General features: G+C 37.6%; 1 protein-coding gene across 1 annotated transcript in view; it reads right to left on the reverse strand.

Moving 5' to 3' along the window:
- PEX7 (peroxisomal biogenesis factor 7) overlaps positions 1–12,683 on the reverse strand; it is a gene marked incomplete at its 5' end in the record, with an annotated part of 78,721 nt that extends 66,038 nt beyond the window's left edge. The window contains 2 exons of the mRNA XM_077776016.1: positions 11,599–11,749; positions 12,613–12,683. Of these exons, the coding sequence (XP_077632142.1) occupies positions 11,599–11,749; positions 12,613–12,683 (222 nt within the window). The remainder of the gene's footprint in view (positions 1–11,598; positions 11,750–12,612) is intronic.
- Between the last annotated feature and the right edge of the window lie 805 nt (positions 12,684–13,488).

Consider the following 13,488-nt stretch of genomic DNA (forward strand, 5'->3'; position numbering starts at 1 on the left):
TGGAAAAAACAAAAAAAAAAAAAAAAAAAAAAAATTAAAAATAAAAAAATTTTTAAAAATTAAAAAATTAAAACTAAAATACAATAAACTGTCAATAGCAGAAAGCAGAAGTGAAAACAGTGATCAGAGCGATCAGAACCTCCCCCCCCAAAGTCATACACGGGCATAGACAGCACCCAAGGGATCAAGACTAGGGAACTACAGCAGGATAACACCAAGGTTTTGTGCCTAGGGACTGTCAGTGGTGGCGGCATTAACAAAATGGGAAGACTGGGGGAAAGAAGATAATGCATAATTTTAGACATACTGACTTTGAAGTGACAGCAAGATAGTCAAGTGGAAATGTCTAGTGGGAGCAGGGTTTGGGCATTAACCTCCGGCTCTGAAAAAAGTTTACAGCCAGAGAGATGTGTAGGAGACAGTCGAAAAAGGATGAGCAGACTCCACTATCCCAACTTCAAGTTACCTCACTAATCTATTCAACAAGTATTTCATAAGAACCTGCTCTATACAAGGCATAGGGGAAGAGGAGTACGATGTTAGACAAAACAGATAAAGCCCCAGTCCTCATGGGTCATATATTTTAGCAGAGGAAGACCAACTATAAATAAATAGTTTCGGAATGTGATTTTAAAGAAAAGCTACAGAGCAAAATAAAGCAAAGGAAGGAGACTAGAAAACAATGACAGCGATTAAGAGGTCACTTCTCGATAGAGTGGTTAGGGAAGACCTCTCTGAGCAGGGACCTGAGTGCAGTCAAGACAGAACGCTGCAGGTGTGAGAGGAAGGGCTCTGGTAGAAAAATAGGAAAAGACCCTGAAGTCGGAAACAAGCTCGTCACGTCTGAGGAACAGAAAGGTCAAATAATTAGAAGAGATAAGATCCCAAAGGACCATAGTTCCAAGTTTGTATATAACTTCTCTCAAGAGGCTACAGCCATCAACCCCTATGCCACCTACCACCTAGACTGTAGCATCCCTCCACTGCTCTTCCCATCCACCCTGGCTCACCTCCAGTCCGTTATCCACACTGCATCAAAACACAAATGTCATTCCCCCATAGAAAGCCCTTCAATAGTTTCACACTATGTGGCTCCTGCAACTTACCGTCTTCACTCAACATTGACATTTATCCATGCTGCTGCTTATTACCCAAAGGTCAAAATCATGCAAAACAATGAAGGATTTGGGGATGCATACATATGAAGTACAACTAAAAAGCAAAGAAAACAGAAATAGAAATTCACAATTAGTGGTTACTTCTGGCAAGAAGGGAGGAAAGAAAAAAGGAGGGAGAAGGATAGAATCAGAAAAAAGTAGACAGAAGATAGCATCTGTAAGCAGGGGCTCCAACAGCATAGGTAATGTTTTATTTCTTAAGTTCCATGATGAATCAGCAAGCATTCATTACATGTGTTTACTTCTTACATAGATCTCATACACATGAAATATTTCATGGTAAATTTTTAAAACTCTTCAATGTCCTTCCACTGGTCTTAGCATTACAGCCAAAATGCTAACTGTTTCAGGCACACAGGCTCAGTCCCTCCCCTTCAAGGGGGCACTTCCCTTTGCTGCTAACCCTATTTCTCTGAACTTTCCACCTGAATAGTTAGTTTTATAATGTCTGTCTGTTTGTTTATTTTGAGAGAGAGATAGAGCGAGCAGGGGAAGGGGGACAGAGAGAGACAGAGAGACAGAGAGACAGAGAGACAGAGACAGAGAATTCCAAGTAGACTTCGTGCTGCCAGAGCAGAGCCAGATGTGGGACTCGAACTCTCTAACCTGTAAGATCCTGACCTGAGCCAAAATCGAGTCAGATGCTCCACTGACCGAGCCACCCAGGCACCCCATCACCTGAATAGTTAAATCCTACTCTGCCTTCAGACTGAAGGATGCCCTCCTGGTCCCTTCCCCAGACAAGATCCTCTCCTCTCGTAGCACTCCATGCATTCACAGCACTTATCACATTATAAATTAGATAACCAGCAGCTTAAGCTCCCTCCCTAGAGAGGACAAGGACCCCAGCACGGCGAGGACCATTCCCAACTCACTCATCTTCCCCACTAGGCTTCGCACAGTGCCTTGCAGACAGTAGGGTTAATCAAAGTTTCTGGAATGAATGAAGGGACAGAGAAAGAAATCTGAACTAAGAGCACACCTCACATCAGTCTAGCCTTCCAACCTTTCCCTCTTCCCAATTCCCCTGTCCACTCCCACTCAAACAATGGACATGGCTTAATGGTCAAATTAAGTATAAAAAAGAAGAGAGCTATGCAGTTGTGCCTTTAAAAGCAGGGTCCTCTAAAGGCCTATCTTAAGTAATTACTCTTGGCAGTGATGAAGAAAATTAATTGAGAAACTGCAAAAAGAAAAAAACCCAAACACTGAACAGTGTTTTGTGTGCTTTATAAAATCTGAACCTCATGAAAACCACAGTTTGAGAGGACACATTTTATTATTGAAATCAATTCCCAAAGAGCTCGCTTTTAATCTACCGTATAGTGTTGCCCTTTTTAAGTTCGTCTATTTAATTAAAAATCATCAAATAAAAAGTATGTCCAGAATGTTCATACTTATCTGTATCAATACAAAGGAAAGGGACACTGACTTTTAATTACTGAGCGATTAGAAAAGGCTACCTATTTTTTTCGATGTGAAACAATTTTTTTTAATTTATCATTATAGAAACATTAAAATGCACATAAAAGGAAAAATATAATAAATCCCCAGGTATCCATCACATACTTTCCATAGTTATCAACATTTTGCTACCCTGTTTCATCTGTCCTGTTACTGACTGACTGGCTGCTGGAGTATTTTAACATCAGACCACTTCACTCATGAATACTTAAGCAGATAAGAATGTGTTTCTTTTTTATATAAGCAGAAGGCCATTTTCACACCTAACAAGATGAACAACGGTTCCTTAATATCATCCAAAACTCAGTCCACATTCTTACTTCCCTGATTGTCTCAAAAATGTCTTTTTATAGCTGGTTTATTTGAATCACAAACCAAACAAAATTCATGTTTTACACTTAGTTGTTATGCCTCCTAGATCTAATCTAGGAAAGTTCTCCTTTCCCATCTTGCTTTCCCCGCCCATCCTTCCCATGACATTACAGTTGTTGAAGAAATAAAGTTAATGAAAAGAACTAGAGGCAGAGCAACAAGAATGCCCTAAACCCAGTAGAAGAAGAGAAACTGNTACATTCTGGATTTGGCTAATTGTTTCTCCTGGTGTTAACATTTTCCTCTACTCCTTCCATTTCCTTTAAGTTAGAAGTTAGGTCTAGAGGTTTGATTAAATTCAGTTCAATCTTTTTTTAGGCTTCCTATTGTATTAATTAGCAATATTAATATTGTATTAATTACAATATGAATATTGTATTAATATTGCAATAATTGCTGATTGGTCCACTTTTAGTGATCTCAAAGTTGTTCAAAAGATGTATAAATATTTCATTACAGGCTACTAAATGGTGACTTCCTAATTGTGCTATTCCTTCTGCATTTAATAGTCAGAATTCTGTTATGAGAAATTTTCCACATCAACCGTTCAGTTACCCCACAATAAAATTCATATAGGAAAGGCAGGATAAATGCCTTGATTCTTAATATATACTTAATTTTCAGAATGAGTCTGTTGTCCTAGTAATCTTCAGTGATGACCAGTTGTTGTTTTCTCATGTTTACAACTCCATGTAATGGGTAGAAATATACATATTGGTGCATATCTCTGTATGTGTCTAGTGTTCCAATTCATTGCTGTCATTCTTTTCAATGTTGAAATTGTCCATCATTGGCCAATGAGAGCCTCTTCAGGTTATCTCTTCTAAACATGTGATGTGATCCCAGCGGCCTTTCACAGTCTTCTGACACAAGAAGATGTCTTGGGTTCATCTTGTATGTTTCCTGTCTGTCCTTGAACTGACTATTTCTCCAAAGATCCCCAGTTCCTTTTAGTGACAAATGGTATTTAGAGGCAATAATCTGGGTACCAGGGATGTCACTGAGACTGAGTTGTCAATGCTTCTTGGTCTTTAGAGTGCAAAGAACCATAACATATGTACTTTTTTAAACAGAGAAAAATAAATCATGAGTCTGTACAGATATTTCTCATTCAATTTTAGTATTAAATGTCTCTAACTTTATTCTCATATTACTTTTACATAAAAAAATTTTTGGCTTCAAATAACATAAAAACTAGTATTCTTTAACCTGTAATATGATATGAGAGTTTCAAAATAACAATACTTATCTCTCTGAAGGCTGTTTAAAACTTTCTTGCAATTTTTTTTGTTTATCAGACATCTCATTAGGCATGGACAATCACAATACTGTATTTTTAAAGTCACATTGAAATAATTATTTTCAATACCTGGTTATAATGCCAATTTGACACATCACTAGATTAATGTGTTTCTGCTTGTTTTCAATTTTTAGCAGTTTTTTTTAATTAAATTGTGATTTTTAATTTTGTAAAATATCTCAACTGTTCCAAGGTCAAAACAGTAATATAAATTATGTTTGGAAAAATTGTCCATCCTTGCCCCCCACCTCCCCTGATTTCTTCCCCACCCTCTTTAAAGGTAACCATTTTTATTAGCTTTTGGATTATCTTTCCATTGTTTCTTTTTGAAATATATGCAGATAAATATATATTATATATATGAAATTCCTCCCTTTCTCACATTACATTTATATAAAATGTAAATTCTACATATATTTAAACAGCTCTGCCAATAATTCCGTAGGATAACTTCATAGGACATCCGATTATAGCTAAACTTAAAAAAATTTCTAGTTTCACATGATTTAAAATTATCAAATAAGATTGCATCATTCTCCTACATAAGTTTCCTACTAGATCTAAAGTAGGAGATATGGGTTCTAATTTCTAGGTATGATTCACTCACCAACCTGCTTTAGAGACAGGCACGGTGCTTGAGACCCACAATGAGTATATGACAGAGAGACTACATATATAGTAGCGGTATTCGTGCATGAAAGTCATTCTTGACCCAAAAATATTCCATTGCAGTTTCCATCTATTTAAAACATCACTTTCTCTTTTTTAAAAAAAAAGTTTTAAAGCTTTGAGGTTACCACTTCACAAGATAAGTCAAATGGTGCACTTTATTACATATTTTTTAAAATCTACATCTTGAATCTACAACCCTCAAAACACTAGACAATAGGGGTGCCTGGGTGGCTTAGTCGGTTAAGCGTCCGACTTTCGCTTAGGTCATGATTTCGCGGTTCGTGGGTTCGAGCCCCGCGTCGGGCTCTGTGCTGACTGCCAGCTCAGAGCCNGACAATATACATAATAAGGTCATTAGAACTGAATGCCTATTAAGTTAAAGCAGTGGCTTCCAAACATTGCTGTACACTGGAATCATCTGGGAATGTAAATAATACTGATTGATGCTTGGCTCCAACCGGACATTGTGACTTGAGCATGATTTTTAAAAGGTCCCTGGGTGATTCTAATATGTGGCAAAGTTTGAAAACCACTGAGTTAAGACAAGTACTTTCTATATTTTTCATTTCAAATAGTAAAATGTAGTACCTAAATTATTGTCTAGTCATACCTAGCATCTGGAAAAGTTGGACTAAGTGGAAAATGGTTGATACTTACACATCTGTGTACGTCCTGTTTTCTGCCTACAATGTGTGGCTCCAAATCTATACAATTAATCCATCTCTCTCCTGAATATTCAAAGCATAAATTCCAATCCCCAACCAGGCATTAAAGGCCCATCAGGATATGGCCCTTACCCACCTTCCCTGCCTCCTCTCCCACCATTCCAACACGTACTCTGTGCTCTAGTCACAGCAAAGGACCAGTGACTGCCTGAACATGTCATGCTCCTTCACAGATCTGCACCTGTGCAGACTCTCTTTTCTACTACAACTGACCTCTTCCCTTTGGGCCGCCAGTGAATTCCTGCTAACTGTTCAAGACTTGGCTCAAATGGCATCTCTTTTGTGACAGTCCTTGCTTCCTCTTCTGTACCTTCTAGACACTTCTTTTCAACATGATCACATTGTATTAAATAGTTTGCTTGCATGTCCCAGAATGACTACCTGTGATTAGCACTTGAGTCTTAATTCGTATCTGCAACTTCAATGACTAGCATATGCCTAGCACAAAACATGTGCTACCAGAATGGACAGATCCAATTTAAATACAACTTAAAACTTTAAAATACTAAACAAAGTAAAAAAAAAGAAAGAAAAAGAAAAGTGAATGCTTTCAAACATAAGGATTGAAAAGTGATGAAGGAATTACATCCTAATCATAGTAAAATCTGACAAGACTCACTGACACATAACTGTAAATCATTTTTCGCCATAATCACAATTCTATGAGGGGGAAGGGATGTTTTAAATTTATTCTAATTTTATTTATTTTTTTAATGTTGATTTATTCTTGAGAGATAAAGAGACCACCAGCAGAGGGGTGGGGCAGAGAGAGAGGGAGACAGAATCTGAAGCAGGCTTCAGGCTCCAAGCTGCCAGCACAGAGCCCGAGATGGGGCTTGAACCCACACATCAGATCATGACCTGAGCCAAAGTTGGGCACTCAACTGACTGAGCCACTCAGGCACCTCAAATTTATTCTAAATTTTAATAAAAATCTTACTGCAGTAACCTAATCCAGAACAAATGTCTGAGCATGACTAAATCCAAACAAGGAAGTATATCAAGTTCAATTGTGTCCCAGAAGAAAAGAAGGAATGGAGGGAGGGAAAGAAAAAGGAAAGAAAGATAGATCTATTTAGCTGGCCAGTCTGCTGTGTAATTTTAAACATAAGTGCAACTTCTAAAGGGAACAAACTGGTATTAAATGCATGATACACTGTCATTCTGCATTAATATTTTCTATGGGCACCCATTATTATAAACTTTTCAGCTTCTAGCATTATCACAAGAGTAAATCACTGATTTTTTCTTTAAAGTAAACAAGGTCTTAACCACATGGTACATCATCACTACAAAATGTATAGCGAAACACATTATCTCCACAATGAATTATGAAGTTGCATACTTAGTTCAAAGATAAGTTTTCATAACCAAGAACTTTAAGTGGGTCATATCTTTCTCTACAAAAAATTCAGCAAATTGATAAGCTTATTATTTGACAATGAAGACAAACGTTAACTATTTTTTAAAAAGTGTAACGAGCACACTGGGAACTAGATGTTGATGTAAACATTCAATTGAGTCTACGTTGCCTTGAAAGTCACTCCTAACCCAATGTTAACAGCACCATGCTGTACGTTGTGAAGCAGAGAAACAATATTCTCAGTTGCTCTCTATTCTCCTTGCTGGATCTTTTTACATTTTTTTGTTCTTCCACCCCTATTATATAGTCAGCAGCAGGTTAAACCAAAGTCAAAAGACATAATGGCCTCGGCAAACACCTGTTAAACAATGGAGAGAAGAACTGAATCCTTGTTTTGATGCTAAGTTTAGAAGCAATGCACACAGTTAATGTCCATGTTTTTCCTTCTTTTCATTTCACCAAGTCCTTCATTTCTTGGGCCTAAAATTATTAGGTGTTGGATTCCTCCTTTTCACTTCAGCACATCCTCATCTGATTATCTGAAAATTGAGTGTCGGACATTTCTCATTTATCAAGTGGTGAAATGGGTAAGTGAAGGATTCCTAACTTGTTCCGTGTCTTTCTAACCCTAACATAAGACCAAATAATAATAATGGCTCATATTTATTTAGTGCTGGCTGGCTCTGTTCTAAACACTTACAACAACCCTATGACACAGACTACTATTATTCTTAGTTTGCAAATAAAGAAACTAAGTTTTAGGAGAAGTAAGTAACTTGCCCAAAGTCACAGAGCTGATAAGTTACATACCTAGAATTCAGTCAAGGTTGATTGAAACCAGGCTACTTACTCAATCCTTAGTCTATACTATTACCCATGGAAGGAAAGGACACATTGTTATTCTTGAACATGCCGGTGGGGAATAAAAAAGAAAATCAGCTATGATCATTCACATACTAATTTATTTGATAAATTAGTTCCTCCAAACTTTCTTGTTTGACCTTAAGTCCTTTAAAGTGTTTCTGAATATTTGGTATAAGAGACATGCTTTGAATATATGCTGTACTTCTCTTCAATGAAAAATGCCAAATATTTGGTATTATAGTACTGAGTTTTAAGTTGATCACCATAAATTCTTTCTCTGAACAATCTCACATAGGATGGCCTTTATGAGAACCCTATGCTTCTCTATACATCACCCTCCTTGGCACAGTTTGATTTTTACTAATGACTGTGAGAAAGACAAGAAGTATGTTGTAGCAGATAGTGATGGTTGGCTCTCTAAGAGCCAATCCCCCTTTCTACTTTGCTCACAGAACCCTAATTTTATCCTTCGGGGGGGAAGCTCTGTCCTTTCCACATCTAAGGGCTGAATTTTATTGAGATGAAGGCAGGACTGGTGGCTTCCTTCCCTCATAAGCAACATAATTAGAACTGGGCATATGATGTTCCTCTAGCTATGGACATATGAAGAGGTGTCTGCCCTGGAGCTCTGAGGAAGCTTTTCCCCAAAAGAAGTTGCAAGCCAGGGACATTCACTTTTTTCTTTGCCCTTTGACCTTGAAAGGTGGTAAGATGATATTTGGAACTATAAACAGTACAAGAAGAAAAGAATACCCACTGAGGATAACAGAGTGAAAAGGCAAGGAGAACTTGGGTATTTGATGGCACTGTCAAGCCCTGAATAACGAAGCCAGGACCCATTCCACTTCCATATACTTAGTTAGGTGAGATAATAAACTCTGGTTATTGAATCTACTTTTAGTTGTATTTTCTATTACACTCACAACCAGGGCATTTTAACTGATACAAGTGCTATCAAAAATTGCATTTGGAAGGAAATTAAGGAAGGACAATCTAGAATAACAGTCTGAAAGAGAACACTCACAAAGATGTCTTCAGCTCAAAAAACCCAGTTACATAATTATAGAATGATATAAACCTGGTTTATTAGCAATTCAAGTAACAGAGATTGAGGTGGTTTACAACTGGACTCAAGTAATCCAACACTATGATATGGCTGAGGAAAATGTACAGCCAGCTGTGTCAGGTAATGTCATTAGAACCAGAGGCTTGAGATCATGGTGGCAAGGTCTTATAAAGCTCAGCACTGATTATCACATTTCTGGAATAAATAATATATGCAACACCAAAAGTAATGATGAAAAAGAGGAATATGCAAAGGAATTTACCGGGAGGGTAAAAGATACAGAGATTATGTAATCTGAAGACAGGCTGAAGGAATTACAGATGCATAGTCCGGAAGTGCAAAGACCAGAAGAGGGGTCATGGTGATTATTTTCAAGAGTCCTCCTGGAAAATGGGGACTGAGTCTCATCACTTCAGAGAAAGGCATTAGAAACAACAATTGGTTGATAGAAGGTATATTTGGGCTTAAGACAGCAATATTCTAACTATTAGAGAAGTCTAAAAGTCAAATAAGTTATCTCATGAGACAGTGAAATCCACTTTCACTGAGATGGAATAAAAGCTGAGTGACCATCATCAGAAACGTTCTACAAAAGTATTTTCCCAGAAAGTAGTACACATACGACTGGTTGTACAAGAGATGATTTTAATGGGTACATATATTTTATTTTATTCATTACAGATTTATTTTAACATACACTGAAAACTAATAAATGCACAAACTGTTAGCCATCAATCTCATGGCTTCCTAAATATAACTTAGGATACAAGTTTTAGGATAAGTAAAATAACAATGTAAGAGTCATTTAAAAATATACTAAATCAATATATACCATTTAACATAACTAGATATATTATTTTATGACCCGGTTGGTTAGATCCCTAGAATGTAGGAGATAAATAATACAGACAACTAAAGATTTAAGAAAAAGATAAAACCTTTTGAGAGAAAAAATATTAAAGAAAAAAAATCTAAGTTAATTATAAGTGGTATTAAAAAATAAAAAATCGTGAAGGTACCACAAAAATGTCCAAATTTTGGACTTGCCACCCTGTGGGGATTCTTGTACTGAACATCCTGAAACTAAAGCTCCTCCATTACCAAAGATGTCATCAGTGATTCTATGAAAACATGATCATTTATAACTACAATTATTCAAAGAGGCTTCACAATACAATGGACGAACTAAAATTTTCTATTATTTTCAGCCACAATCTTTGAAATATTGATTTTTCAGTAGGTCTAGCTATAAAATGATTTATGGAATCTTCACACAACTAATCTTTTTATCACAAAAGACTAATATTCTTGCATCTAATTAGCATTCATTGCAGGCCTTCTATGGACCAGATACAGTGGTAGACACAAATCTGAAAGTAAATGTGCAAGTTTTCATTTGAAAGATCTACTGCTATCTTTTTTTTTTTTTTTTGTAATGTTTATTTTTGAAAGAGAGAGACAGAGCATGAGCAGGGGAGGAGAAGAGAGAGAGGGAGACACGGAATCCGAAGCAGGCTCCAGGCTCTGAGCTAGCTGTCAGCACCGAGCCCGATGTGGGGCTCGAACCCACGAACCGTGAGATCATGACCTGAGCTGAAGTCAGACACTTAACCGACAGAGCCACCCAGGCGCCCGAGATCTACTGCTATCTCGAGGAAAATTTTGAAATATTTTAGGCAAAACACCACAAGGGAATGTCTTTTCCATCACATTCATTAAGCATATATGTGTATTTTCATATGACTGAAAATCAAACTATTTTCTTTCTTTTATTTATTTTTAATTAATTTATTTATTTACATTCAAGTTAGTTAACATACATTGTAGAACTGGTTTCAGGATCAGAACCCAGTGATTCATCACCTCACACCTGTCAGAATGGCTACAATTAACAACTCAGGAAGTGACAGATGCTGGTGAGGATGCAGAGAAAGGGGAACCTTTTTTGCACTGTCGGTGGGAATGCAAACTGGTGCAGCCACTCTGGAAAACAGGATGGAGGTTCCTCAAAAAATTAAAAATAGAACTACCCTAAGATCCACCAACTGCACTACTAGATCTTTATCCAAAGGATACGAAAACCCAACTATTTCCTATGCTACCCATATGCATATACACAGAACCTAGACATATGAACCGACTTAGATTTAAAATTTCTTCAGTAAGCCCTGTCTCATAATCTGTACTTGATGCTCTTGCTCCAATATGTTCTGAAAATCTTAGGAACCTTCCTACAGCCCTAAAGGCAATCTTGTGATGCCTTTGTGAAAAGCCTGCCTACTTCCGCCTTAAGGCAGTGTAGGGCACACATACCCTACAGCCAGGAAGAAAGAGATGGGGTCTCTCCGGAGGAAATGGCGCCACAGCAAACCTACTACTGGAGGCGTTTTACTGACTAATGAGAAGCTTGACCTTTACTTCTTTCTTAGCTCCTTAGGCCAAGATGTACTTAATGTCTGAATAATCAAATAACAAATGACATCTAACATATGCAAGAAATACTAAAGCTTAAATTTCTTGTCCCCCCTGTTGCCATCCCCAAATGGATTCCATTTAAATCAAAACCCATCAGCCCAGAACGACCGCCTACCTACCTCCTGAGTGTGCTCCTTGTAGACCTGTAGTGGCCCCGTGGCTGTGGCAGTGTCCCAGAGCTGCAGCGACCCATCGCCACTGCAGGTGACCAGGACGTGCTCATTGTTCTCACTCCAGGTCACGTCAAACAAACCATCGTTCCAGTCAAAGCTACACCAGGAAACGTAAAATAAAAAGTCTAGTTGCACAGGCCACTGAACATAAACTAGCAACCATAATTTTACAGTTTTTCTTCAAGTTTATCACATACTTTAATACCCATTGTCTCACACGGTCTTCACAACTATGGAAGAGAAATAGAGCAAGAACTTGTCAGACGCAGAAACGAGTTCAGAGACGTGAAAGGAACATCCCAGTTCATAAAGCCAGAGAACTGTGAAGCTAGATTAAAATTCGCTCTCCCATCTAGAAATTCGGCACTATTGATGAGGGCACACCGCCATACCTGAGTGCTCACTATTTTGCGGGGTTTTTTGTGATTCATAGGAGGGCACAGCAAGTACTTCACAATACTAATTTAGACCAATAATTCCAACTTCCCTCATAAAACTTTCCCCTGTGAGCAGGCCATTATCTCATGACAGAATTTCCTTTCCTTTCTCTGACATTGACCGACCCAGATGGGGGGGTTAATGAGTCCAACAGTCAAAACAGTCACAGAAACAAGAAATGGAAAGCAATGCTAGATAACTCACAAAATGGATAATTAGCTCCTGAATGGGTGAAACCAAACTATATCACACAGTTACTAACTAGTTTACTTTTTTTATGCTTTAAGTTTTCTTCTTAATAAATGGAGTAAGGGACAAGCGCTTTAGAAGAAAAATGACATAATCACAGCTTGCTGGCAAAAATAAGGTCTATATAGGCAAATGCTGAAGTTTCTTTTCTACCGCAAACTTAAAAATGAAAAAATATTTTACTGATCAAAACGATTCAAAATCTAATTATATTAAGCCTTTAATAGCAAAAGGGAATAATGCATGTAAGTTTAATCATTAGAGCCACCTTACCTTCTAAAAAGTCTAAGCCCAGATTCATTTTGATCCAAGATTAGAAGGGTTCCACAGCCTAAGGAGGGGAAAAAAAAAAATCAAAGTCATGCTTTTGAACTTGCCAGAGGAACAGCTAAGTTCAAGGAGGGGGGAGGAGGTTGTTGAGGACTGAGTACCTCATTTTACTATCACAAATTTCTCCCTAAAGTTATTGAGACCATGTATACAAAATGACCAGGACTGTGCTCTCCATTTCTGTCTTTTCTATATTGCATCTCAACCATGAAATATTAAACTTACCTCACCTATGCTTGGGATCCAGACACAGCCCTAACAGAGGGGAGAGATATTTGAATTCATATTCTCTGGCCAGTCGGGGTGCCAGACACATAAACCTCCCTAACAGGTGGCTTCATCTCTATTTCCAGGTAAGAAACCTCTGGCTTACAGACTCCAGATGCTCTGCGCCTTCTACATCACACTGACTTGCCAATAAACCTGAAATACATTCAGCATGGGATTTTAAAACAAAATGCCTGGTGGAATTTACCACATACTAGGTGGTAAAGTGCTGAGTAGGACAGTTATCTTTCCAAAATGAATTATTTTACTAAGGGACAAGTGTATTTTGAAAGATGTGTTCGTTATATAGACTGGGGGAGGAAAAACACTCAATTTAAACAGAACTGATTAAAACAAAATACCAACTCCTTGTAAGTTTTTACATAGGATTTAATTTAAAATATCAAACTCGTGAGTTTCAACCTAACTGATGGGTATCATACCAATGCAAGCAATTAAAAGCCAAGTGGTGAAAACATACTATTTCTCACCTTCTGAGTTTTAGAAATCACATAATTTTTTTCAGCTGTAGGGCCAAACAAACACGATCAA

Source organism: Crocuta crocuta, unplaced genomic scaffold (genome assembly GCF_008692635.1).
Source record: "Crocuta crocuta isolate KB4526 unplaced genomic scaffold, BGI_CrCroc_1.0 scaffold25, whole genome shotgun sequence".
In the NCBI taxonomy this organism is placed as follows: Eukaryota; Metazoa; Chordata; class Mammalia; order Carnivora; family Hyaenidae; genus Crocuta; species Crocuta crocuta.